This window comes from Macaca fascicularis, chromosome 11 (assembly GCF_037993035.2).
Source record: "Macaca fascicularis isolate 582-1 chromosome 11, T2T-MFA8v1.1".
NCBI classification, from domain to species: Eukaryota; Metazoa; Chordata; class Mammalia; order Primates; family Cercopithecidae; genus Macaca; species Macaca fascicularis.
In genome coordinates this window covers 83658290-83684388 of record NC_088385.1, presented here as the reverse complement: position 1 = coordinate 83684388, position 26099 = coordinate 83658290, and the positions used below count along the sequence as shown (strand labels likewise).

The 26099-nt window shown below is 34.9% G+C and overlaps 1 protein-coding gene across 11 annotated transcripts in view; it reads right to left on the bottom strand.

The window, feature by feature from the left end:
• Nucleotides 1–3277: 3277 nt before the first annotated feature.
• The window catches only part of ZDHHC17 (zDHHC palmitoyltransferase 17), an 88517-nt gene continuing 65695 nt past the window's right edge, over nucleotides 3278–26099 (bottom strand). For all 11 annotated transcript variants that reach the window (XM_005571601.5, XM_005571602.5, XM_074007452.1 and 8 more), the window contains 7 exons: nucleotides 15026–15150; nucleotides 14151–14213; nucleotides 11035–11128; nucleotides 10147–10230; nucleotides 8442–8599; nucleotides 7499–7593; nucleotides 3278–6138 (listed from right to left, as the gene is read on the bottom strand). In XM_005571601.5, coding sequence (XP_005571658.1) covers nucleotides 6000–6138; nucleotides 7499–7593; nucleotides 8442–8599; nucleotides 10147–10230; nucleotides 11035–11128; nucleotides 14151–14213; nucleotides 15026–15150 — 758 coding nt within the window. In that variant the 3' untranslated portion in view covers nucleotides 3278–5999. The remainder of the gene's footprint in view (nucleotides 6139–7498; nucleotides 7594–8441; nucleotides 8600–10146; nucleotides 10231–11034; nucleotides 11129–14150; nucleotides 14214–15025; nucleotides 15151–26099) is intronic.

Genomic DNA, 26099 nt, shown 5'->3' with positions numbered 1-26099 from the left:
AGGTTAGAAAAGACAATACAGCTTTTGCCTGCCTCTTCCTCTTAGGATGCTTACTTTTGGAATTCAGCCATGTTCTTGAGGAAGCCCTGACTACATGGGGAAACCACATGTAGGCGTATTACTGCCATAGCTTCAGCTGAGATCTCATTCAACAGTCATGTCAACCACCAGGCATGTGAGTGAAGCAGCCTTCAGATTATTTTAGTCTCTGTTAAGCCCTGACCAAATTGCAGATCTACAAACAAAAATGTTTTAGATCACCAAATTTTGGGGTAGTTTGTTAGCATTCCTACCATGTTTCCCAAACTCTACTGGAGTTGCTAGTAGATATTCAAGAGGAAAAACAATGTAAATGAAGTTTCCAGGTGACTGGTAATTTGAGATTTCTGTCTGGTAAAATAAGATATCCATTCATATTTTAAATCATTCTTGATTAAATTGGGAGCCATGGCAAAACAGCTACTCCACTGTGAGATTAGTTTCCAGTGGTTCCAGGAGTGGAAAAAGGAATTTGGCTTTGGGCCAGACTGTTTTGGGAGGAATCACTTGGTCATTTGGATGTCAGCAGCCCCAAAGTAATCCGAATGCAATATTAAAGTGCTGCATGTCACAAAATACATATTTTAAAAACTACCCCTTATGTTGGTTTGGTATATTTAAGGAGGACTGCTGGCAACTCTAGTGCCAAAAAAGTCTTCTCGATCAAATAAGTTTAGGGAGTGTTACAGAAATGAGACAGATCTGTAGGCTGACACTGCACACTAGCTACTGAAGGCCTTGAGAGCCTATGGTTGAAGTCTTTTAATTTGAAGAGAGCCTTACACTGAATTAGTTGTCCATGGAACCATTAACATCTTGGGAAAAGTTCTGAACCTGTGGTTTCCAAACAGTTTGATCTCAGGACCCCTTAATATTCTTAAATTATTGAGAACTCCAAAGAGCTTTTGCTATGACAGTTGTCTCTATCAATATTTTGTATTAGAAATTAAAAATTTTTAAATTTTAATTCAGACTTCCACTTAAAGCCAAAATGTAATAACAGGGACCAGATTTATCTTCTCACTGTAAACAAGACAAATTACATGAAAAAATGTTCAAGACACTGCACATTATAGGCAACAAAGGCCATTCATGGGGGCAAAAAAAATGAGATCAGTCCCAGCAACTACCAAAGCTTACTGCTTTGAGTTTCCAGGCTGAAGTACAAGGAAGAACACAGGTGGAGCTAGAAGCCACCCTAAGTTAAGACAGAGCTGGGTCCAGGGAGACCCAGGTGGCTAGAGTTTGCAGGACTGGAGAGGATTAGATAGAGCAAACTTTAGGATTATACAGACCACCACCCCACCGTGCAAGTCTTCAGCTGAATTCTGATAGAACATGCATGTTAGGTGACTACCTAAGGCCAGGGAAAGAGCCATCCAAAAGGTGTGGAGCAAACATTGTCTGGTGCTCACATGGAATGGGAATAGTGCCTGTTCCACTAACAAGACTGGGAAACATGACTCCCTGGGGTTTTGGATAGAGTACAGAGAAGGCTCTTACCTCAGTAAGAGCAATGCTTTGGTCTTGCCTAACATCTTAAAAGCAAGACCTCAAAGGATCAGATTTTCCAAGTAACTTAACTGTATCCTGAATAAAGCTCAAGAGTTTATAGAAACACAAAAATATCAGGCACCCAATTCATAGTGTTTGGCATCCAAACAAAAATTATCAGGCATGCAAGAATGAGGGCAAAAAATATCAAAACCAACTCAGAACTGACAAATGTAAACATTAGCAGGTAAGGATATGAAAAGTTATTAGACCTACATGTTTTCAAAAAGTTAAGACACTGAAGGTATTTTAAAAGGTCCAAATCAAACATTGTAGGTGAAAACAAAATGTGAGATGAAAATAAACTGAATGATATTGACTACACATTGCAAAAAACAAAACAAAAAACAAAACCAGTAACTTAAAGACAGAAACTATCTAAAAAAAAACACTGAGAAAAAGAATATTAAAAGCCAACGAAGGATCCATCAGTGAGTTGGAAGACAATCTCAAGTGGCCTAACATATATGAAATTAGAGTTTCCTGAAAGGAGGGGAGGAAAAATAATTGAAGAAAGAGTAACTGAAAAATTTCCAAATTTTGATGAAAACTGTAAACCTACAGATCCAAGCAGCAGCAACAATGAGACTTTCTGATGCTTTGAATGGATACAATCTAAAAACATTGCCATCTATCAAAAATATTTGTCAGTCCTAGTAAATGAGTAACAGTTTTAGCAAAATTGATCTGAGTAAAACATTCGTATCCAATTCAAAGGCAAAAGAGTTATCTAAGAGGCATGTCTGGTTTCCTTGAGTTTCTGACTTAGCTGACACAGACCAAGGAACATTCTGAATGCTCAATCTACTTGGAATTATAGCTTTTCTATTTTGTCACATAAATATATTTAATAGAAAACTCTGATAAGCACTTTACTTTCTGACAAGATGTTAAAATTTTCTGTCCTGGTATATACCACTTGTTTCCAATTATGTCTAAAAACTCCTAGACTCAGACATCCATATCAGGTATGATCTATCAATCTAGCAAGGACTAGGAGAGAAAAAGTAGACAATGAGGAGGAAAACACTTGGGTGGAATGAAAACTAGTGGCTTGCTTTACTTTATACAGTTGTTCAAGATATTGTTCCTTGAACTCCAGACAGCTCGTGGGGCATTTTTTTCAATCTCATAAAATTATGGATATATTAGTCCAACTTGAAAATAGTCCTGTTTAATACCACTGGGTTCTCAAACCATTAACAACCACTGGAACAACAGGAAATGGTTCCTTAATAATTTTTGCGTTTTAAAGTCCCAAATAGAGAAGTTCTCTCTGCCACGTATACCTTCTCAAGTAACTGAGATCAACGTTTGGTTCGTTTCATTCTGCAATATTTTTCTTTATATCGTGCATTTTGCAGTATTTTCTTTAGTATATTTAGACGTATTTAAAACTTGGAGATTCATACAGTCCCTGAGGATCCTAATTAACTCCATGGAATTCAAAATTCTTAAAAAAATTATTCTTTATTTAAAAAAAAATACACACACACATGCATACACACAGGATTGGAATTTTTTTTTTTTAGACTACTAACACTATCTTTTACGTTTCCAAGTTCTTATGCCACTTGACTCCTAGTTAACCAGGATATTAATGTATAATCTTTTCATATCATAGGTACCACTATCACATTTCATCAATTTCCTGAAGCAAATTGAGTGAAATCATAAACAAGCACACACTTAAGAGTCAGTATTTATTCTGATTAATATTTTACAAAATTTTGACATTTAATTTATGTAAGGAGGGCTAATTTATTAAACACTTTACAGGTTTTTCTTTCCACAGAATAACACGGTAAGTAGCAAAATAATACTTGGCACAGTTATAAAGAAAGAAAACATAAAATAAAAACATCCATAGCTTAAGTACAGTGATGCTGTTTTATGCCCATTAATATCAAATAAATTCCTGGAAACAATAAAAATATGAATAAAAAAACTCCAAAGAAGTAATTCATGTTCAGTGCTGAGAATTAAGTTGCTATTTGCTAAAAGTATCCAATTAAGTTGATAAGAACTATTCCCAAAGGTTCACCATCATACACCACTTTAGAACTGGGTTTATAGTTGGTTCCACACACAGGACCTACAAAATAATTAAAGAGATGGTATACTGCTTCATAGCTGGCTCCTGATCATCTGACCATTTGAGTTATAGATTTCACAGGTACTACAAGATGGTTACTACAAAAGCATTCACATTGCTAGTATTTTCCATGTAATTACACATCTAGAGGGGTTTTTTTTTTGTCTGTTTAACTGAATGACATCTCTTTTGCACTGAAAAGAATATTGTACCACAAACAAAGAAGATGGTAACAACATTCTTAGCCAAACTCTGAAAAAACCACCATAGTCTTTAACTGTTGATAAAAATGTATTCGATAAAAATGCAACTGAGTCTTCATGTGAAGTGGCTCAAAATACAAAAAATTAAAACAAATTCTAGCATTTTATAAATAACTTTGAATTTAAAAATTATCTAAAATTTCCCCCAATTAGTAGTCAAAACTAGCTGACATTTGTAAAGTTAACCAATTTTTACATTCTATGACAAAATGGCACAATGCTATTGCCACCCCACACCCATCTCTTCCCTTTTCAAAAATAAAGTACATATGCCAGTTTTCTAATATTAAAACACATACACTAAGGGTAATCTTTTTTTGATGTGTGACTTATGGTTAAATAAGCTACTATATAAAAATGGTACTTGGAAATACTGAACATCAACTATATACATTTCACTGCTCCTCTTACTAAGGCAAGGGGCGGGTATACCACTAGATTGCTTTAATACCTGGAATCTGCATTTTACAGGGAAGACTAGTTTTACCAAGCATCAGACATGCAGTGAACTTGCAGGGTATAATGCCTATTAACAGCAATTTTGAACATCACTAGAAGCTCATTAGTTATCTCCCTTTTCTTTTTGGTTGGATAAAATGAAATGAGCAGCTTTAAAAACACTAACACATACCGACACAAAGAGAAAACTATTTGATAAATTATTTATATACAGATACACATTCTTTACACTGGTCTAGGATCTGTTCTTAGTCTGACCACCATTCCCCCACCCTCTCCCACCCCATTCCCTCTCACAGATTTCCCACAGGTTGCTCGAACCACAGTTTGCTACAGCACTTAAGATGACTAAACCAAATCTCACCCTGTAAACAAAATTTATGGAAGCAGTGACTAGTAGTCCACCATGAGGGTATGAAAATGCTGTGACAAAAACTGATCAGTGCATCACATTTAACAAAAAGAAAATCTTTTCTAAAACTGTTTCAGAACTTACTCAATATTGGGTAAGTGAAATACTCTTGGGGATGAAATTCTACTTTCTGATAGGTCATTTTATTAAAACCAGAATATACCATCAGCTTTTCTTATATTCACATGTGCTATGTACACAGATCATGCTCCATCTTTAGTTAAATGCCATTATTTTGTCTACAATTATTTTGTAGCTGAGGTTTTAAAAAGAAGTATATCCATGTATCACTATTACTGAGAATTTTGCATTATTCTGCCTTTTCTTGAAAATACCACGTTAACTGTTAAAAATGGAACTGTTTTTGAACATCAAATTAAATTCTAATTTATGCTCCACTGGATAGTATCTGCTAGTATACATTCTATGTGGTGTATCATGCACTTAGTAGGGCTTTTAAATTTGAACAAAATAACATGACTTACTATACTCATGCAAGTGTTTCATTATCAGACCGTAAAACCTCAGAGCAAGGTTACTACAGATTATTTCACTGAACTAGAAATATATCAGCATTTGCAACAGCTGATAGGAACAAAACATTGTTAGCACATTTTATTGTGAACATTATTTTCTCCTGCCTTTGAAGACAACATCACAGTAGATCCCAATCACATGATATTCATCACAGTATTTATGTGTACATTCTAAAATGTACATAATACTAGTCAATCAACTTAAAACAATGCTCCTGGAATTAGATGCAATACTCCTACTAGACTGCATCATAACATTTAGCCAAATAACAGAAATTTAGTTTTAGTTAAAACTGAACATTTCTGATCAGTACACCATGTCTGTCAACAGAGTAAGTTTACCTTTTTTGTGAAAAATACTGTGAGAACAAAACCCAAAAGTTGAGTATGTTGTGAATTTCCACATTAAGAACCATTAAAATTATTTTTATCATCTTTACTCTTCCCAGAAATGGCAGTGTGTTCTGTCCATGTTTACTTTTGTTAATAAAAGTGTTGAAAAAAAGACTGTAAAATTCACCGTTAGCCCTACACATAGCATGCTCTTGTTCAAAGGATGTGGATTCGAGTGAGAGAGAGACACGGACAGACACAATTTTCAGGCACCACTCAGCAATATGCTTCATAGGATAAAGATGTTGCTACACCAGCTGGTACCCAGATCCCGATATTTGGTCATATTCTATTGTATACTGCCTGGTCCAGTCCACGATAACAGGACGAAAGAGGCCACAGCATCGAAATTCAAAGAAGTCTATAATATTCCTTACACATCCATGGCTAAAAATGGCACCCCAAAAAGAAAACACAGCAGTCAGTACAAATGATTTAATACATGAATTCAATATAATTTTCGTGTTAAATAGATTTTTTTCTAAACTTAAAAACTCAGGTTACTTGCAAGAAGGAACCAATTTTTAACTATAAAATATATATGCCTTCATGTTTCTCCACTGCTCTGCCAACGATTTTTTCTTTTGCTAATTTAAAGACACAATTATATTTTAAACTTATTCAAATGTGCATATATTTCCTGTGTTACATGCATTTTTATTTTTATTTTTAGAGATGAGGTCTTACTATGTTGCCCGGCCGGGCCTCGAACTCTGGGCTCAAGCAATCCTCTCACCTCAGCCTCCCAAGTAGCTGGGACTACAGGCATGCCCTAACATGCCTGGCTCCAAATGCAATTTTTGATAAAAACCTTTAAGTAGTGGCTCTTTGGCAGGAGACAAACTACTTCTAAAACAGAAAAAAAAAAAAAAAAAAGACAAAATAACTATAAATAGCATGAATTTGGCAGTGAACTTAAGGATAACAACTTAAAAAAGAAATGCCAAGGATAAGTTCACGAAATGTTAGTACTCCAGTAACACCTTTAGAAAAGCAGTCAGTTTTGGCCGGGTGTGCACCAGTGGCTCATGTTGGTAATCCCAGCACTTTGGGAAGCTGATGCAGGTGGATCACGAGGTCAGTAGTTCAGGACCAACCTGGCCAAGATGATGAAACCCCATCTCTACTAAAAACACAAAAACTAGCTGGGCATGGTGCACTCCTGTAATCCCAGCTACTCGGGAGGCTGAGGCAGAGAACTGCTTAAACCTAGGAGGTGGAGGTTGCAGTGAGCCGAGATCGCGCTACTGCATTCCAGCCTGGGTGACAGAGCAAGACTCTGTCTTAAAAAAAAAAAGAAAAGAAAAGCAGACAGTTTTATGCCTTATATAATTTTTGTACCTATGGGAGAATTCTCAAAACTACCCAACTAACTCTGTTTTTATTTAAAGGTCTGCTTGCTTTCCAGAAGTATGCCATAATCAACAGCACCACAAAAGCTAAAGAATTGGTAATAACTTCAGTAAAACTCAAAGTTGTAAACATTTCGTATACTTAGGACCCTACTATTTCTAAGCACCAGACTGAATACAAATTTAAAATTAAAAAGAAAAAAATATATAAGGAGATATCACAACTTTATTATATATAGTTAATGTGATGAATTCTGTTTTGGTGTTATGGTGAACTGATGCTATTTCTACAAAAATCTTAAAAAGGCTTAAAAGCTATTTTACATATCACTAAGAGTCTGGTAAGAAAATGTTTATGACCAGGGAAAATATTAAATTTATAAATATGTACGTACTTGAATGGGCTTTCAATAGACGTTGTTGTGACTTTAAAGTGCTTATATCTTCTGGCATTCATTCTTTCATTTGTAGTAATACCCAAACATGATATCTAAGAGGAAAGAAAAAGCAAACCATTATTCATTTTTCTTTTTTTTTTTTTTTTTTGACACAGGGCCTTCCCCTGTCACCCAGGGTGAAGTGCAATGGCAAATTCTGAGCTCACTGCAAGCTACGCCTCCTGGGTGGGCTCAAGTGATCCCACCCCCACCACCCTGCCCCCAACCCCTACAGGCGCAGGCACCATGTGCGGCTAAGTCTCCCTTTTTTTTTTTTTTTTTTTTTTTTTTTTTTAAAAATAAGAGATAGGGTTTCACCATGTTGCCCAGGCTGATCTCAAACTCCTGGGCTCAAGTGATCCGCCCACCTCGGCTTCCCAAAGTGCTGGGATTACAGGTGTGAGCCACCGTGCCAGGCTGCAAACCATTATTCTTTCTAAATACTTAATGTAAAAAAAATTAATTTGAAGACAACTAGGATAAAGATAAAAACAACAAAGTCTGTTTTTGGTTTTCCATCAGAAAATCATCAAAGCTAGTTTACATGGTATCATTTGACTGTGAAAAGTAGCCAGTTAAATGTGAAAAATTTTTAAAGATAGGTTACTTGATACTGTGCATGGATAGACACTATTCATGCACAGACAACTTCCATATCAGCCTCTCTAAGAATGAGCTTTTAAAAATTCCTTTTTTTAAAAAAAAAGCTTTTGAATATTAGTATTTGTGAGTAAAAATACCATTAAAAACACAAGAGTGAGGTAGAAAGGAAAACTAAATTGAAAAATAAAATTAATCCTTGAAGAGCAGGAGTGGTTAGGAAGATAATATATTATTATCTTTTATGCAAGGATGGAAAAGTTTTCAATTAGTGCACTAAAAAGAATGCCTTTGCACATACCTGGTACATCTGACACATGAGTAATACAGCCACCCACATGAAGTGGAAAACACTGTTCAGGAACATCCAAAACATCCAAGGTGAACACGTGGCAATCTGGGTAATATACGTCCAAAATCCATCCTTGGTATAAGTGGTCTCACAGTGGAGTCCCCAGTCTAAAGCCAGAACAGAAGTACTTGTATTTACTCAATCTTACCATCCAAGCACCTCATACAGGCATTTGTGCTGGCACCATTTAGAAAACATAGTCAAACGGTCTAGATTTAACTGATGACATTCAATAGCAAATGTTTTTACACTCTTAAATAACCCTATTATATCTCAGCAAAAAAACATAAAGACAGAAATGGAAAAGCAGTAGCCAATCTTAAAAAAAAATCACTGTATCTTCAGAATAAACAATTTTATTTGATTGGTACTGCATCACACAATACTTAAAAAAACATTTTCTTTACAAAAAGAGGAGATATGAAAGAGATTTTTTTGAAGGAGGGCATATAACATTAACAGGATGGTGACATGGGCGTTTTTTTTGAGACAAGGTCTCACTCTGTCACCCAGGCTGGAGTGCAGTGGCTCAATCAAGGCTCACTGCAACCTCGACCTCCTGGGCCCAAGCAATCCTCCCACTTCTGCCACCTGAGTAGCTGGGATTACAGGCATGCACTATCACACCCGGCTAATTTTTGTATTTCTTGTAGAGACGGGGTCTCTCTCCCTATGTTGTCCAGGCTGGTCTCAAACTCCTGGCCTCAACTGGCCCACCCGCCTAGGCCTCCCAAAGTGCTGGGATTATAGGCAATGAGCCACCACGCCCGGTCAAGGTAGGCTTTTTCTAATGCAAGATCTCCTGCTCTTTGAGAGCTGCTATAAAGTACTGCTGTTGTTGACAAGAAAGTGTTCTCTAAGGTGTGCTGGGCCAGAAATGAGGTCAAGTTCTTTGACCAAATCTTCCTATTAATCTTTAACTGAGGTGGTAACCTCCCTTGGTTCATGAGGGCAGTAACACTGATTATTTTTAATATCTGTGGGGCAGGAAGACTAGAAAATCATCCTTCCAAGACTTGTATTTAAACCAGGATCTAATACATCATTATGCTAAGCAACACCAAGCCCTGAGGCATCGTAAGTGATGTATCCTCTTTCCAGATTGCATTCCCAATGTGATAAAAATCTATCATTTCCTTTAAGGTATGAAACCCACAATGGAATAACAACTTCTTATTAAAAAGGTAACTTTTGATATTTACTAATACTCTCTAATAGGCAATAATTATACCTACTTTTCAAAATATTTCAAGTTCTCTGCAAATTTAATTTTAAGTATATTTTCCCAACTGCTTGGTGAGAAAGAGAACTAGGACAATCACTTAATCTATAAGCTACTATAGTAAAGCAAGCACATGATGTGGAAAATGTTGATGCATTTTACCCAGAAGCTTCTCAAAGCCTATTAAACCACATGTTTTCCAGAGGACACAAGTATTAAAAGGTGGTTAATTGCTAACTGTTTGCTTATACTGTGTATTGGACATAATTGATAGAGCTGTATCTTTTTTCCCTTTTGTGCTTCATAAGGTATCCAAACCATAATTTTATTTAAACAACTTTTGTCATTTGTTAGTCAATTTGTTAGTATGGTAAGTATAATCTGAGTATGCAGAAATTTGTTTTAAAAAGACAAAAAAAGAATTGTACTCACAAGAAATACAACCATAAATCATCCAGCAGATCATAAAAAGCAAGAAGAATAGGTAGCCCATAAAATACCTATGGTTGCCTGCACCTGAAGAACGACACAGAAGCAAGGTTTTTCAGCTAAGAAAAAACAACGGGTAATGCACCTTTGAGGGGTATGCCATGAAAGGTGTGCTACAATTGTGATGATAATCACACATACATTCATTATTTTATAAAGTGGTTTTCTGGAAAAATGTTTTAATAAAAATCTTACAGTAAGAATGTTTACAACTACACACAAAGATATAATGATGACAATGGTGTTCAAGTCCCAAAGAACTAAATAAATCACAATTCTGACCTCTAATCCTATTCTTTGTGAGGTTTAAAATAGCCCTATTTTACCTTTTCTTTTATAAACTTTACAATCCAATTTTTCAAAGGTTTCTCCTCAACAGAGGTATACAATCTTTGTAATGTTTCTTTTCTGTCACCTCATAAAATCTCCCGGGCATCTCTCAAACCATGTAGTTTATCTCCTTAGACTACACCATTCTTGAACAGTGAGGTGTGTACAGTTCTTATCTGTCATTCCTCTTTGCCTCTGCACCTAATATCATTTCAAATATTACTACCTTCATCTCTCTAGTTTAACTAGAAAAAAAAATTTTTGTCTCCTTATCAAGAGTAGGCACCAGATAGAACTGACAGAGAAAAGATATCAGGCACTGATTTTGTAATTTTTTCCCTCCCTCTCTCAACTGAGTTACTGTGTTGTCAACCAGAAGATAACTGGGGAAATGAAGGGTAGAGTAATAAACTTTCTACTGCCTACTTTAATATTATACTTTATTCATTACCTAAAGTAACTTAAATGAATGATATATAAGAAATTACTAATATAACTTACCTACACAGTTACCCACCCATGGGCAATGATGATCAAATTTTGCTATACAGCGGTTGCATACACCACAATGTTTGGACCTCACTGGTTTCCGTATCTGTCAATAGGCATGTTAAAGGATTATGAAAGGCATTGTACTAAGAGAGAAAAGCTGAATATTTATTTTCTCAAAATATAATTATAAAAAAAATAAAACTATATATTTCAAACAAGATTATATCAAGGTTTCCAAATGAATAAAACCAAAAATCAGTATTGTTTTGTTTAATAAAATTTCAACTACAAAAACAAAGAATAAAAGAATGAGGCTACTCTAAAAAATATGCTCTCAAGAATGGAACTGAACCATCAATTTACAAAAACTAAGAATTACACACCAATTTGATGTGATGAATGATGCTATGTTTAATTCACATCCCTCAAATTTCTGAGTAATAAAAACACATCAATCTCCAGTCTTCTAAATGATGTCCCATTATGATTAATGGTTATGATGTTGGTTGTTTTTCAATAAAATAAAATTATTCCTTACTAGGAAGGTCAGGCTAAAAGTGAATTTAAAAAGCTCTTAAAATTCAAAATCATCAATAAAATATTTGTCTTTCCCAAATTAACAAGTCCAGCAAAAACCAACATATATACATCTACTTCTCTTCAGTAACGTGCCTTCTGAGATCTCAGATTAAGGTACAGCATTTCTCCTGCTGAAATGTATGACCATATCTAAGAATGCAGAACATGTTTAAGAAGTCACCATTTCTTGCAAAAAAAAAAAAAAAACATAAAATTCATTATTCAGTTATTGACTGGCAATAAAGAATTCATGCTTATGATGTCTTGTTTTTCAAGCATTTTGAAATGGTTTTTAAAACCTACATTACTCTAAATCGACCAAGTGAATACAAAAACTCATTGGTGATCTTCAAAGGGTTGGCAGTCCTAATGCTAGATATATGATAAAAGAGCTGGAGTTATTAACTCTTGCCAGAAAAAAATTTATAAATACACTTCAGTGTTTCAACAAAAGCACTGCCATTTCTCCATTAGTTTGCATAAGGTTACACACTATTTTGAGGTACAAAGGAAAAGGCACAGTGAACACACAGTTCTTACATCTACTAAAATTATCTCTGGAATAAAGAAAAGGGTAAGTTACTCTTCACCACACTTGTGAGATTAAATCTACTTAGAAGGCAGCAGGATATTCAAACAACTTTTATCCCCACTTCCAACCCTCAGCAGCAACACTAGTCAAAAATCTGAAAAACAGACTAACTGGCTAAGGTGTGACTTGGTCTCGAGGTTCCTGGGATCACTTACAAAGTAATCCTTTTTTTTTTTCTTTTTTTTTTTTTGAGACAGGGTCTCACTCTGTGGCCCAGGCTGGAGTGCTGAAGTGCAATCACCACATAATTCATTTTTAAGAAAGCTCTGATCTACAAGCCTTAGGGACCTGTCTACTTACCAAAGTGAAGCATACCCATATAATGACAACTACCTCTGCTGATTTGCAAGATTTTATAATAGGAAATGTTCTTTCCAACAAGAAGTATGTGGCTTATAATACATAATAAAACATTTATGCTATGATGACAAAATTAGTCTTATTCTTGCCATCAAATGTGTATTTGACAATGAAACTGCTATCTGTATTGAGTGACTATATAATTTGTTTGCCATATGGCAAGTACATCAGCACTGCATACTTTGTGGAACAGTGTATTTCCACAGAAAAGCAGTATATTAAAACATTCTAAATATTAAGAAAAAGAGTATCAATCTTATAAGTTACCCATTATAAAACATAGAAACAAAAACTGTTTTCAGAATGTCTGAATATACAAAAGAATCTAGTTGGTATCCTAAAGTTGCTACCAAACGTGAAGCTGTATATATTTTGAATATTCAAAATCATAACTGGTCAAAGAATATTAAGTGTAATTAAGAATTTGCAGAATTAGAACTGTTTCAAAAATTCATTCCATAATCCTAAATGAAGTCAATGACTTTATTATTAATCAGACGTTAAGACATGAGCTCACTTGCAGTGTATAAGTGTAAAAGGGCAGTTAGTTTTATGTATGACTTTGGAATATTTCAATTTCCATGTAGAAAACCATGATTTAAGCACTGTGGCAGTATGTCTATTTTTCACAAATACTAATAATAAAAACTAAGCGAAAAATAATTAAAACATAAGAGTATTATCCTACCGAATGGCTCACACCTGTAATCCCAACACTTTGGGAGGCCGAGGCGGGCGGATTACAAGGTCAGGAGTTCAAGACCAGCCTGACCAATGTGGTGAAACCCCTGTCTCTTCTAAAAATACAAAAATTAGCCGGGCATGGTGGCACGTGCCTGTAATCCCAGTTACACAGGAGGGTAAGGCAGGAGAATCACTTGAACCCGGGAGGCAGAGGTTGCAGTGAGCCAAGATCACGCAACTGCACTCCAGCCTGGGTGACAGAGTGAGACTCTGTCTCAAAAAAAAAAAAAGTATTATCCTACAGAAAATTGATGTCTATAATAATAAACAATCCAATAGTACTATACCTGACTCATTAATATATACTAGTAATTTCATATATATCTTTGCCTATGACCTGGGTGAGGATGACCACTTTAAAAATTTATGATAAAACAGTGTTCAAAGTTACATAAACATTCTGATACCAAAAATAAAATAAAAAATAAAAAACCACCTACTCAATTGAACTTGTTTAGAGGCCATGTTGTCTTAACAGTTATCTAATGGATATTCCCATGTGGCTTTTAAATAGAAGTATAAATTTTCTTAGGTAGTAAAGAAAGCAATCTATTAGGGAATCATTATAAACCTTTGATCTGAAATATTTTCTTAGTTTTTAATTTACTGAGTAACATTTTAAGCAAGAAAAGAGAAAGAGAATGAATACAAATAAATGGCACCTCTGAATCAAAAGTGCAATCAAGGCCTATCATCAGTGAATAAGCGCCTTGGGAAGGAGACATCCTTTAACGATAGGGAATGTGTTCAGTGAAAGAAATTCTTCCTTTTCCCCACACCCCATACCCGCTATGCTATGCCACTGTCAGGAGGAAGAGAAGGGACGGAAGAACAAAGAAGAAAATACTACCAAACAGGTACTGCAGAATATACTGAGGTCCAGACTTCCTGTCTCTGCAAGTTCAACTATTGTCTGTGAATTAAAAAAATAATATTTAATTTAAAACTGAACAATGCTCACCAACTCTTTTGCCATCACTATGAATCAATAAACATGATTTTCATCTTTAATTTACTGATGTTTTCAGTTCAAAAAGAGAAATAAAATCTTTTGTTTATTTACTGCTATTTCATTGCTGTAAGAATACAGGGTAGCAATCTCTATGCTGCCCAGAAAAAAGGGGATTAGACCAAAAGAATCTGCCATTGTGTTAGTCTATCGTGGACTGGAATAACTCATCAAAAAAATTTTTTTAGAGACTAAATTAAACAGCTCTTAAAATAATCTAAAATGCTTCTAGTCCAGTTCTGTAAATATACAACATTGTTAGATTATAAAATTGGTTTCCTAATAACCTGCATTATAAGAAAGGGATGCCCTGGATGGTATATATAAATATTTTAGCTATTGGGACAGTGTATCTGCACTATCAACCAATTTATTAACCTTCTAGTTGACATAGTCATTCAGCAAACATCTACTGAATGCAAATTATTTCCTGGAGATTTACAGAGATGTTTAAGACACTGTATTCACCCCTCAAAGCAATCACAGCACTCTTGTAAGGGAGGGAAACATGAAATTATAAAATGTCATGGAAGTGTTATGGACAGGCATCACAACAGCACCAAGGATGAGCACCAAATAAAAGATACATAATCTCAATTTAGCTTAAAACTTCTTTATATTCTAAAAGATAGTTACTTCCTCTGTACTCTAATGTCTGCTATAAATACTAATAATTTGGCAGTTAAACACAAGTGACTTAGTTGGTATTTTGCTACCTTTTTCTTTTGCTCTTCTGTTGCTTTAATAATCCCTGGATCTGATTTCCAAGATTTTCCAAAATTGTAGAAAAGTGCAACACTATTGGCAAGGAATGGAAGATGGATAAATAAAAAGTTGAGATGTGCCTAAGGTTAAGGAATTTAAAGAAGCAATGATAAATGAATTACTATTATATATAAACTTAAAATCTATAAAAGTTTACAAAACACCTACCAGTCAAAAAAAATACAAGCTGTTTTGTATGTTTATAACTACATATAAAAATAATACTTCTTTATAAATTTTAAATCATGTAGACTTAGCTGACACTTTAAGTTAGTGAATATATTAAAAATTCAACGAAAATTTTAAATGACTAATTTTTTGACAAAATGAAGGCATTTCTCATGTTCAAAGTTATTAACATATACTTTATGTATATGCATTGCAATCTTTATGCATCTACCAAATACTACAGATATCATACTCATATATTTAAAAGATTGCTTTTAACTATAGGAAAGTTAAAAAAAAAAATTCTCACTTTTGCCTTTTTTTGAACACACTGAAATTAATTTCAGAAAAAATATAAGCTTGCTTAAAACAGAAATAGTTTCTATGCAACAGTTTATATGTTCACATTTTTTCTATCTCATAAAAACATAAAAAATACATTAGGCATTTAGAAACGTAAGTAAATTATCAAAAAACAATTTAAATAACACTATAAAAATAAAGCAATGTTGCTACAGCAATACATTTCTGAGACACAAAACACCAGGTACACTCAAATACCATTTGTAAGATTTTATGTAGATACAAGTATCATATAAGAATTTCACAAGATTTTTTGACATTATCATGTGTGCCCACTGTTTACATTCCTCATGAAGCACAGATAGAAAAGGAACAGCTTCTTGAAGGAAATCATTCTACATTTGTTTGGAAAATACCAAAACACTCGATAGCCACTTGGCGTACAGGAGAAACAAAAGACGAAAGAAAAGATTAGTTATTATCAACTGGCATATTCAGAAGTGATTTATCTTTTCCTTTTTTCTCCAGTCCTCTCTTTTCCCCCAACTTTTTCCAATCTTATTCCACAAAATATACCGGTATAGCCAGCGGAGAGTAAATAAGAAGTCAAACTTTCAGCTGTTTATTCTGGAGAATAGTGTATAGAATGCTGAGGCCTGACATGACTCAGGGGCAGCACTTTTATTTATCACAAGTTTTGAAAAGGTGCTAACATAACATGTAAACAAATAGGTCAAACTCTCAGGACCTGGATTAAATTGGCAGGGGGTCAGTTCAATATATGACTACATATTTGAAAGGTATATTAAGGAATTCAATACTGAATGAACTTTAAAAATGTCTTTCCTTGCTCTTTAATGATAAATAAATTAGGTATCTTCAAATGGCAGACTGAATTTAGCTTTAGCAATAGATTAGATAAGCTAATTTTAAAAATTTAACTGAAATAGGCTGGGCGTGGTGGCTCACACCTGTAATCCCAGCACTTTGGGAGGCCTACGTGGGCGGATCACCTGAGGTCAGGAGTTCGAGACCAGCCTAGCCAACATGGCAAAACCCTGTCTCTACTAAAAATACAAAAATTAGCCAGGCATGGTGGTGCATGCCTGTAATCCCAGCTACTGAGGGGGCTGAGGCAGGAGAAGTGCTTGAACCCGGGAGGCAGAGGTTGCAGTGAGCCAAGATCATGCCACTGCACAGCCTGGGCAACAGAGTGAAACTCAGTCTCGGGGAGGAAAAAAAAATTAACAGAAAAAAAAATTAACAGAAATAGGCACACTCTACAAATATATGGCTGTTTTCAGTATTAATTTTATTATTAGAGAAAATGAGAAAGCACTAAAAAAAGCAGAAAGACAGAAACAAGAACTCTACAACCCAGAATTAAACTTCTTTTAATTTTGGTATTCTGCATTTTTAATTATGACTGGTATCATAATGTATCTAATTATTAACAATATAACATATTAATCACCAACTATGTGCCATTTAAGCAGCACAAGAACCCTATGATAAATCCTGCTATTATCCCCACTTTACAGATGATACAACTGAAGCAGAAGCTACATTGTCCAAGATTACAGTGAGTTAGAGGTAGAGCAAGTATTAACACTCAGACTTGTATGACCTATGCTATTCGGCCTCGCCAAAGTGCTCAACACAATTTTCTATGCCAATAAATATTATGAAAACAATATATTTAGGTATGAGCATTTTTAAGGCTTGAGATATAAATATATAGACACTTTTATACTCTTTTCCAGCAAGATATACCAATTTATAACTCCACTAACAACACATGACTGATTAGTACATTTGCATTGGCAGTAATCAAAAAATGCTGCCAATTTAAGAGGCAAATACATGCTGTTTTATTATTTTAATTTATATTTTTGCTTTTATGTTTAAACGGCCCTCCAATTAAAGATAAGTATTTACCATCAATGCTTTCACTTAAATGTTTATAGAATCATTTTGTACATTTAATTCTTTAATCTAGTTGGATGTTTTCTTGATGTCTGCTATGAAATGCAGCTCTCATTTTATTTTTAAACAAATTTATCTAACGAGGCTTTCTTTCAAAAATAGAAATTCATACACTAAACTTATTTACCATAATACTCAGCAAAATGAATTTAAAATAGTAAATCAAACAAACCAAGCGCCCCTCAAAATAATGGCAACAACTTCGGAAAGAGGACAGACCACATTGTATCACAAGTTCAAAACTGAAGGCCACAAAAAGGTGATGATTCTGGTAAGGCAGGCTGCCTGAGGTAGCTTCTAACCCTGCTCTACTGTACTAATAGGATGAAAAACTATAGATGAGAATTCTCATCCATTTCACCCTGGCCCTTTGCTATGGACTAAATTGTGTTTCCTCACAATGCATATGTTGAATCCCTAACACCTGCAATCTGACTGCATCTGGAGATGTGGTCTTTAGGAAGCAATTAAGCTTAAATTAAGTCATAAGGGTGAGAGCCTAATCCAATAGGATTGTGGCCTTCCTTATATAAGGTAGAATGAGAGATTTCTTACTCTTTCTCCTCACCATGTGAGAACACAGCAAGAAAGTCATCATCTGCAGGATAGGAAGATCACCCTCATCAGAACCCAAACATGCTGGCACCCTGATCTCAAACTACCAGCCTCCAGAACTGTGAGAAAACAAATTTCTGTTGTTAAACCACCCCGTCTTTAGTGTATCATTACGGCAGCTTGAACTGACTAATACATACTCCACTCCTCAGTCCCACTCAATTGGAGAAAAATAATTGAAATGGTGAGTAGATAATTTGAACAAGTCAGGAAAACCCCTTCAGGAACATAAGTCCCTGAATACTACTGCATGGCTTCCACTAAGTATCAAGAAAAACCAAAGCTTGTCATTAATAAGGTGACTTAACAAAATTGAGGAGATGGCTGGTGGGGGATAATTCCAACATCATTCTATCTCTAAGCCTGCACAGAATAAAACCTCAGGAAAAACTTTCAGCAAGATCTTAAGACAGCTAAACACAAGTTTCCGAGCAAGAATTTACAACTGAGCTCTCTTTCAATATCCCTGTACCAAACAGGTCAGGAAAAACTTCAAAGATTGCTCTACAATATTATCAGAGAAAACATAAAAGTCTGAATATATTTGCCCAGGTCAATCACAAGCAAGATGAAAGATGAAAAGAAATGGCATTAAAAACTATGCTAGAGTACTTGAAAACAAAACAAAAATAATAAATCAGAAAGAATGTGCACAGTATTCACAAAGCAAATAACCCAGTATGGAAAGCAGCAGCAAATTTGGACAAACCCAAATTAAGGACAAAGGCAAATTAACCAAAGATGCTTCATAATTAAATTAAAATATAAATCCTATAAAAGCTTAAACATAAGATCATAAAACAATTAGAACCAGATGAAAAGGGTGATTCTAGAAAAAAAAAAACCAGATCAAATGAAACCATTACACAATATATGAACTAAAAATTTATAAAGATGAACACAAGGAGGATAAAAAGTCTGACAATCAGTAAATGAGGGAAAAAAAGAAAACTCAAAACAATAATTAGAGACAAAAACTGGACATGGTGGCATGCACCTATAATTCCAGCTACTCAGGAGGCTGAACCCAGAAGATCACTTAAGCCCAGCACTTTAAGACCAGCCTGGCCAATACAGTGAGACCTCCGTCTCAAAAAATAATAATAATGATAATAATAAAGATTAGAGACAAAAGTATGAACACAGATGACAAACATTAATTGAACACATGGATAGTTTTATCCCAGTAGTAGTAAATACATCAAATAGAAAAGAATTCAGAGATCCTAACAGAAAATTTCAGATAAAAGGAAAGAAAACCTTCATTTTTATAAATTACATATAGAATATACAAATATAACCTCCATTTTAAATACTGCACCCTGAAAAGACATACTGTATATTAAGAAAATCTGAGGGACAATGATTAACATCCTCTGAAACATACCAGTTGTTTTTTAATCTCAATGGTAACAAATGTGTTCTTGAGTAAAAAGTTTTTTAATAGAGACAAGGTCTCACTCTGTTACCCAGGCCAGAGTGCAGTGGCATAATGAGACCTTACTGCAGTCTCAAACTCCTAGGCTGAAAGGGTCCTACTGCCTCAGCCTCCTGAGTAGCCGGGACTACAGGCACGCACCACCACACCCGGCTAATTTTTTTAGTTTTTGTAGACCCCATCTCTACTATAAAAACAAAAATTAGCCAGGCTTGGTGGCGCATGCCTGTAATCCTAGCTACTTGGAAGTCTGAGGCACAAGAGCCACCTGAACCTGGGAGGCAGAGGTTGCCCTGAGCCAAGATCACGCCACTGCACTCCAGCCTGGGCAACAGAGTGAAACTCTGTCTCAAAAAAACAAAAAAAAACTAAATCATTTTGAATGTGTTGCTGAGCTGCTAGTAAGAAAACCCCATGGAGACCAGAGATGATAAACAAACACAAATCTAGAGGTAAACTGGTTCAGAAATTTAGTGTCCACTCTTCAGGATTTGCTTATCCCTATATGCTATATGCTATTTGCAAGAGACATTTTTAAAATTCAAGGCCATAAATTATTTAAAGCAATACTAATTAAAATAGTCATTGCTAATGCTTCTTACCACGGGTCACTATATCTCTGATAAAAGGTTCAACTCATTAGAAAGAATTCTAAACTTATACATTCTTAATAATGAAACTCCAAAATACGTAAAGCAAAAAAACTGACTGAACCACAAAGAGAAACTCCTAAATACAACAACACAGTAGAAAATTTTACCATAGGTCTCTCAATAAATGACGCTGCAAATAGATAAAAATTTGGTAATGATATAGTGACTTGAGCAACCTAATTAAGAAGCTTAATCTTCTGTATGGAATGCAGCTGAGGTAGCATATAAACTGTTACTTTCTAAACTTAAATGTTTCTAATAGAAAATATCAATGAAAACTAAACAATTTAATAAGCTGAAGAAAAAACTAAACAAGCAGACAACAGGAAATAAAACATACTGAAAGTGAAAATACAAAGCATTAATAAAACCTAAAGCTGTTTCTTTAAGAAATCCAATAAAATAGAGTAACTAAAAAATATCTCTAATTAATGCTAGGAATGAGAGAGGGGGTACAGCAGTTGAGTTTAAAAAAACAGAGAGAATGTGGCACATTTGAAAACAAATGGACAAATCACTAAAATATATAAATATACAATTCAGTCAAATATATATTACAAAATTCTTAAATATAAAGCAAATTCCAGCTAAAATGATTTTTGAAAATCTAATAAACATGTAGTTAATAATTTCAATTTAACCCAAACCCTTTCAAATAACATAAAAAAAGAACAATTCTCCACCCATTTTGAGACTATCATGTTGATATCAAAACATAACAAATACAAAAAAATTATAAAACAATTTCATTCACAAATGTACATGCAAAACTAGTAACAAATTTAATCCAGCAACGTATAGAAAAGACATTATGCCCATGTTTGTTTACTCCAGGCATGCATAAGTGGTTCAACATTAGAAAAATCTATTAACATATTATTTAATATTAAAAACATAAAAGAAAAAAACATACACAATTCACAAAAAGTAAAAAAAAAGGGGGGAGCGTGTAGAGGGAGAGGTTATTTATAAAATCCAAGTAAACACTTTATAAAATCACACTCAATGGTAAAATACTAGCCCTTTAAAGTCAATCTTTTCAAGATGATACCCTTTAAAGTCAGGAACAAAATGAGGATACTCATTCTGTGTCTATTCCACGGTGTACTGAGATCCTAGCTAATATAATAAGATCACTAAAGGAATTAAATGCCATAAAGAGTAGAAAGAAAAAATTCAGTCTTTATACATAATGATTATCCCATGTCATATATCCAAAATACCCCATTATTAGAAATAATAAAAGGCTTTAGCAAGGTTGTTGGCAATAACTAATCAGCTACATTTCTATAAACCAGACACAAATAGAAATTTTAATTAAAAATAAATTCATAATTTAAAAAATTTAAATTATTTTAAAAATAAATCTAACAAGAGATATAAACTTCTACATAAGAAATTATATGACTTCATTAAAAAACATAAAAGGTTTAAGTTTCAAAAGTAGTTACTTTCTCTAAATTAATCTACAGCTCAAATAGAATCTCAATCAAAATGGCGTAAGGCTGGCTGGACATGGTAGCTCATGCCTGTAATCCCAGCACTTTGGGAGGCCACAGCAGGTGGATCACTTGAGTTCAGGAGTTCAAGACCAGCTTGGCCAACATGGTGAGACCCCTTTTTTACTAAAAATACAAAAATTAGCCAGGCATGGTGGTGTATGCCTGTAATTCCAACTACTGAAGTGGAAGGCTGAAGTGGGAGAACTGCTTGAACCCAGGAGGTGGAGGTTGCAGGGAATTGAGATCACACCAATGCACTCCAGCCTGGGCAACAGAGCAAGACTGTCAAAATTTTTTAAAGGCATAAGGCTTTTCGCGGAACTCAAAGAGCTATTCTAAAAAAATCTAAATGGAAGAGCAAAAGGCTCTTCCTTAGCAAAAGAGCTAAGATATTCCTGAGAAATAACAAACTTGGAAAAATTGCCCTGCTCAGATACAATTTAAGAGCAAAACTACAGTAATGAGATTATACAATGTTAACATAGGCAGATAGATCAATAAACCAGAGTACCTAGGAAATGTGATTAATATCAAGGTTGAGACTGCAACTGAGTGAAGAAAAGGTGTGCTGAACAAGGATCTCTCTAATGGGGGAGAAGATACTGATCCCTCCCCTCACATCCGTCTTCATTTACAGTAGTCAAATGCACATGACTGAGAATGTAAATTACAGAGTATCTTTAATAACCTCAGAGAAACTCTTGTGGGAAAAAAAGATATACAAAAATATAGCAATATTGTTAGAATTCATGAAAAGTGGTGACTGGATACCTGAAGATAGACATTAAAAAGCTTAGAGAGTATTAAAAGGAAACTGGGAGACATACACAGAAAACAGAGAAATCTAACAAGTAACCTACAGAAAAAAATGCTTAAGAGGAAATGCATAGGAGATTAATTCTGCATTTTTGATTTTTTAATATATGTAATCATCCCAGATTCTGCATACTGTTCATATCTTTCTTGAGTTTAAAGCTCAATTAACTTAAAGCCACATTGAAAAATTACTTATTTCCAGACATAAAATTTCTAATAACCTTTTGTCAATATTTCAAGTGTTGTCAACACAATAAGCAGTTGACTATACTGGCTATGTCAGTGAATTTAAGAGTTGTTTAATTACAAGAAGCATAGTCAGAGAAAAATTTTTTAAAAATAAGTAAAAATGCAAGAAACCAAATAAAATCACTCGAGTACAATTCCTAGAGATAACCACTGCTAAAATGATACATATTCACTTCCAGCTCTTTATGCATTTTAAACTTCATTCTGTAAATATAATTTAGTATTTTTTCACTTCTTATATCTTAAATATAAGCCCATATCATTAAGGCAGGAAAGTATTTTAGTGGTTATGTAATACCATTCCATAGGCAGCGTAACTGATAAAACTCTCCCCCTTTTTAGGTTGGCTATTCAGCTTGTTTTCATGTTTTCCCCTACCATAAATAATACAAAGAGAAACATCCTTGTAAATAAATCTTTGATCTTACATCTGATTATTTACTGACATATGATTAAGAGATTAAAGGATATTTTTATTTATTATTTATTTGAGATGGAGTCTCGCTGTGTCGCCCAGGCTGGAGTGCAGTGGCGCAATCTCAGCTCACTGCAAGCTCCGCCTCCCGGGTTCACGCCATTCTCCGGCCTCAGCCTCCCCAGTAGCTGGGACTACAGGCCGCCACCACGCCCGGCTAAATTTTTATATTTTTAGTAGAGACGAGGCTTCACCATATTAGACAGGATGGTCTCGATTCCTGACCTTGTGATCCGCCCGCCTCGGCCTCCTAAAGTGCTGGGATTACAGGCGTGAGCCACCGTGCCCAATCCAATTAAAGAGTATTATTAAAGATCACTCTAGAGGCTGCCAAACTGTTTTCCAGGAAGGTTTATGAACTTAAAATTATATTCAGAGTGTAATATAAGGACATTTGAAGACACACTGAATCAGGACAGAAAGCTGAGTCTGACACCAAACTCTTAACAATTTCCCACCTATGTGACTTTGAGCAAGACATAACAACTTCTCAGAGCCTCAGTCTTTCCATCAGTTAGAAAACAGTATTAAGATTTGTATAGTTTTTTTTTTAATCTCAAATTATTATTCAGAGAACCAAGTAAAATAATGTATCTGAAAAACTATAAATCAAAAAGCACCAAATAAACATAAGGTGTTTTATGGGGAAATAATTATTCAAAGAATGGAACAGTAAGAACTTACTAGAACAAATAGCTTATATCAATGTAAAATTCATTATCACCATAAAAACACTTAAGTAACTTAATAAGCTGGGTATCATATTACATAAGAAACCAAAATAAAGTTTATATAGTTGATCCTCACACCTCCTTGATAAAACTGATTTGTAACACCAAAATCAATATTCGTGGCACTTTTTCAGTGCCATGAATTCAACAAGGCATGAACAAAACAGTGAAAAATTTGAGTCACCCAATGCATACATTCTCATCTCAGGCTGAGCAAAGCAACATTCTGTCTTCTTGTTTTAGTTCTCATACTATAAACAAGTGTCCTTTACATGTTCTATTTAGGGCCATATTTTTGTGCTTCTGTGTTGATCTTGCTGTTTAAAAGGGCCTTCAAGCACAGTGCTGAAGTGCTATCATGCTCTTAAGCACAAGGAGGCTGTGATGTGCTTTACAGAAAAAATACATGTGAGATAAGCTTCATTCAGGAATGAGCTGTAGTGCTGTTGGCCATAAGTTCAATATTAATGAATCAACAATACATATTAAATAAGGCTTTTTAAAACAGAAACACATATAAACAAGGTTATGTAGTGATCAACTGATGATCAATACTGTTGTGACCAGAGCCACATAGGAACCTAACTCTGTTATTTCTCTTAGGAACAATGGTTCAGTATTTTCTAATTCAGGGCTTGCAGCAACTTCACAGAACTACTGTGAATAATCAAAAACAACTATCATTCTATTTTTCAAAACTAGTCTAAATCAGTTTTAATTACATATGTAGCCATGAGTTGCACAAGAAAAGTGTTAAAAGCAACAGAAAGGAGCCTGAGGTCATCAGAAGTGATCCTGGACAACTGCTATTTTATCTTACGGTACATGAATCAGCACCATATATTATGAGCCTTGTGGCTATTTCCTGTCTAATATCCTTTGTGCCTCCATTATAACCTACTCTGTGCTCTTTTCTGTTTCCTTCCTACAGGTTTCTTAAGCTTCTCTTACTGGCTTTACAGGTATAAAACTGGGAGAAAAACATAGTTCCAAAATCATAGAGGGCCTAGCGATACAGCTCTTTTATAACATAAAGTATAACATTTTCCTTTGCATAACTGGGATTTAAATTAATTTGTGCTTTCATCGCATATTCCATGAGTATCATTTACGCACACACAAATGTTCAAATAAACTGTGAGCTAGGCATGGGCTCACACTTGTAATCCCAGCACTTTGGGAAGCTGAGGCAAGAGAACCACTTCAGCCCAGGAGTTTGAGACTAGCCTGGGCAACATGGCAAAACTCAGTCTCCACAAAAGTACAAAAATTAGCGAGGCATGGTGGCTTATGCCTGTAGTCCTAGCTACTTGGGAGGCTGAGGTGGGAGGATCACCTGAGCCTGGGAGGTTGAGGCTGCAGTGAGCCGTGATTGTGCCACTGCACTCCAGTCTGGGAGTGACAGAGTGAGACCATGTCTCAAAAAAACCACATGCTGGGCACAGTGGCTCACGCCTGTAATCCCAGCACTTTGGAAGACCAAGGTGGGCGGATCACAAGGTCAGAAGTTCGAGACCAGTCTGGCCAACATAGTGAAACCCCATCCCTACTAAAAATATAAGAAATTAACCAGGTATGGTGGTGTGCTATATAATCCCAGCTACTCGGGAGGCTCAGGCAGGAGAATCATATGAACCCAGGAGGCAGAGGTTGCAGTGAGCCACGATCATGCCATTGCACTCTAGCCTGGGCGACAGTGTGAGACTCTATCTCAAAAAAAAAAAAAACCAACACAAAAACAAACGGACCAAAAAAAAAACAAAACAAAAAAAGGAATTGTGAATCCATATTTAAAATCAATTTGGATATAAACTTAGATTTTAGAAGTCATCAGAAATAACATGCATTTATTTAACACTTTTTACATGTCAGGTATGTCTTCAGGTGTTTATTTTCTCAAGAATTTGGACACAGTGCTACTATCATCTTCCCTTTACAGACACGTAAGAATAAAACTTGGTATTCTCATACTGCAATTTTTATTTGAAAAATTTGCATGCAACTTATTCAGTGTATTTACAAAATGAAATCTGTATCAATCTATTTTAAAGGCAGAAGTATTCAAATAGGGTAAGCTTAAATAGACTTG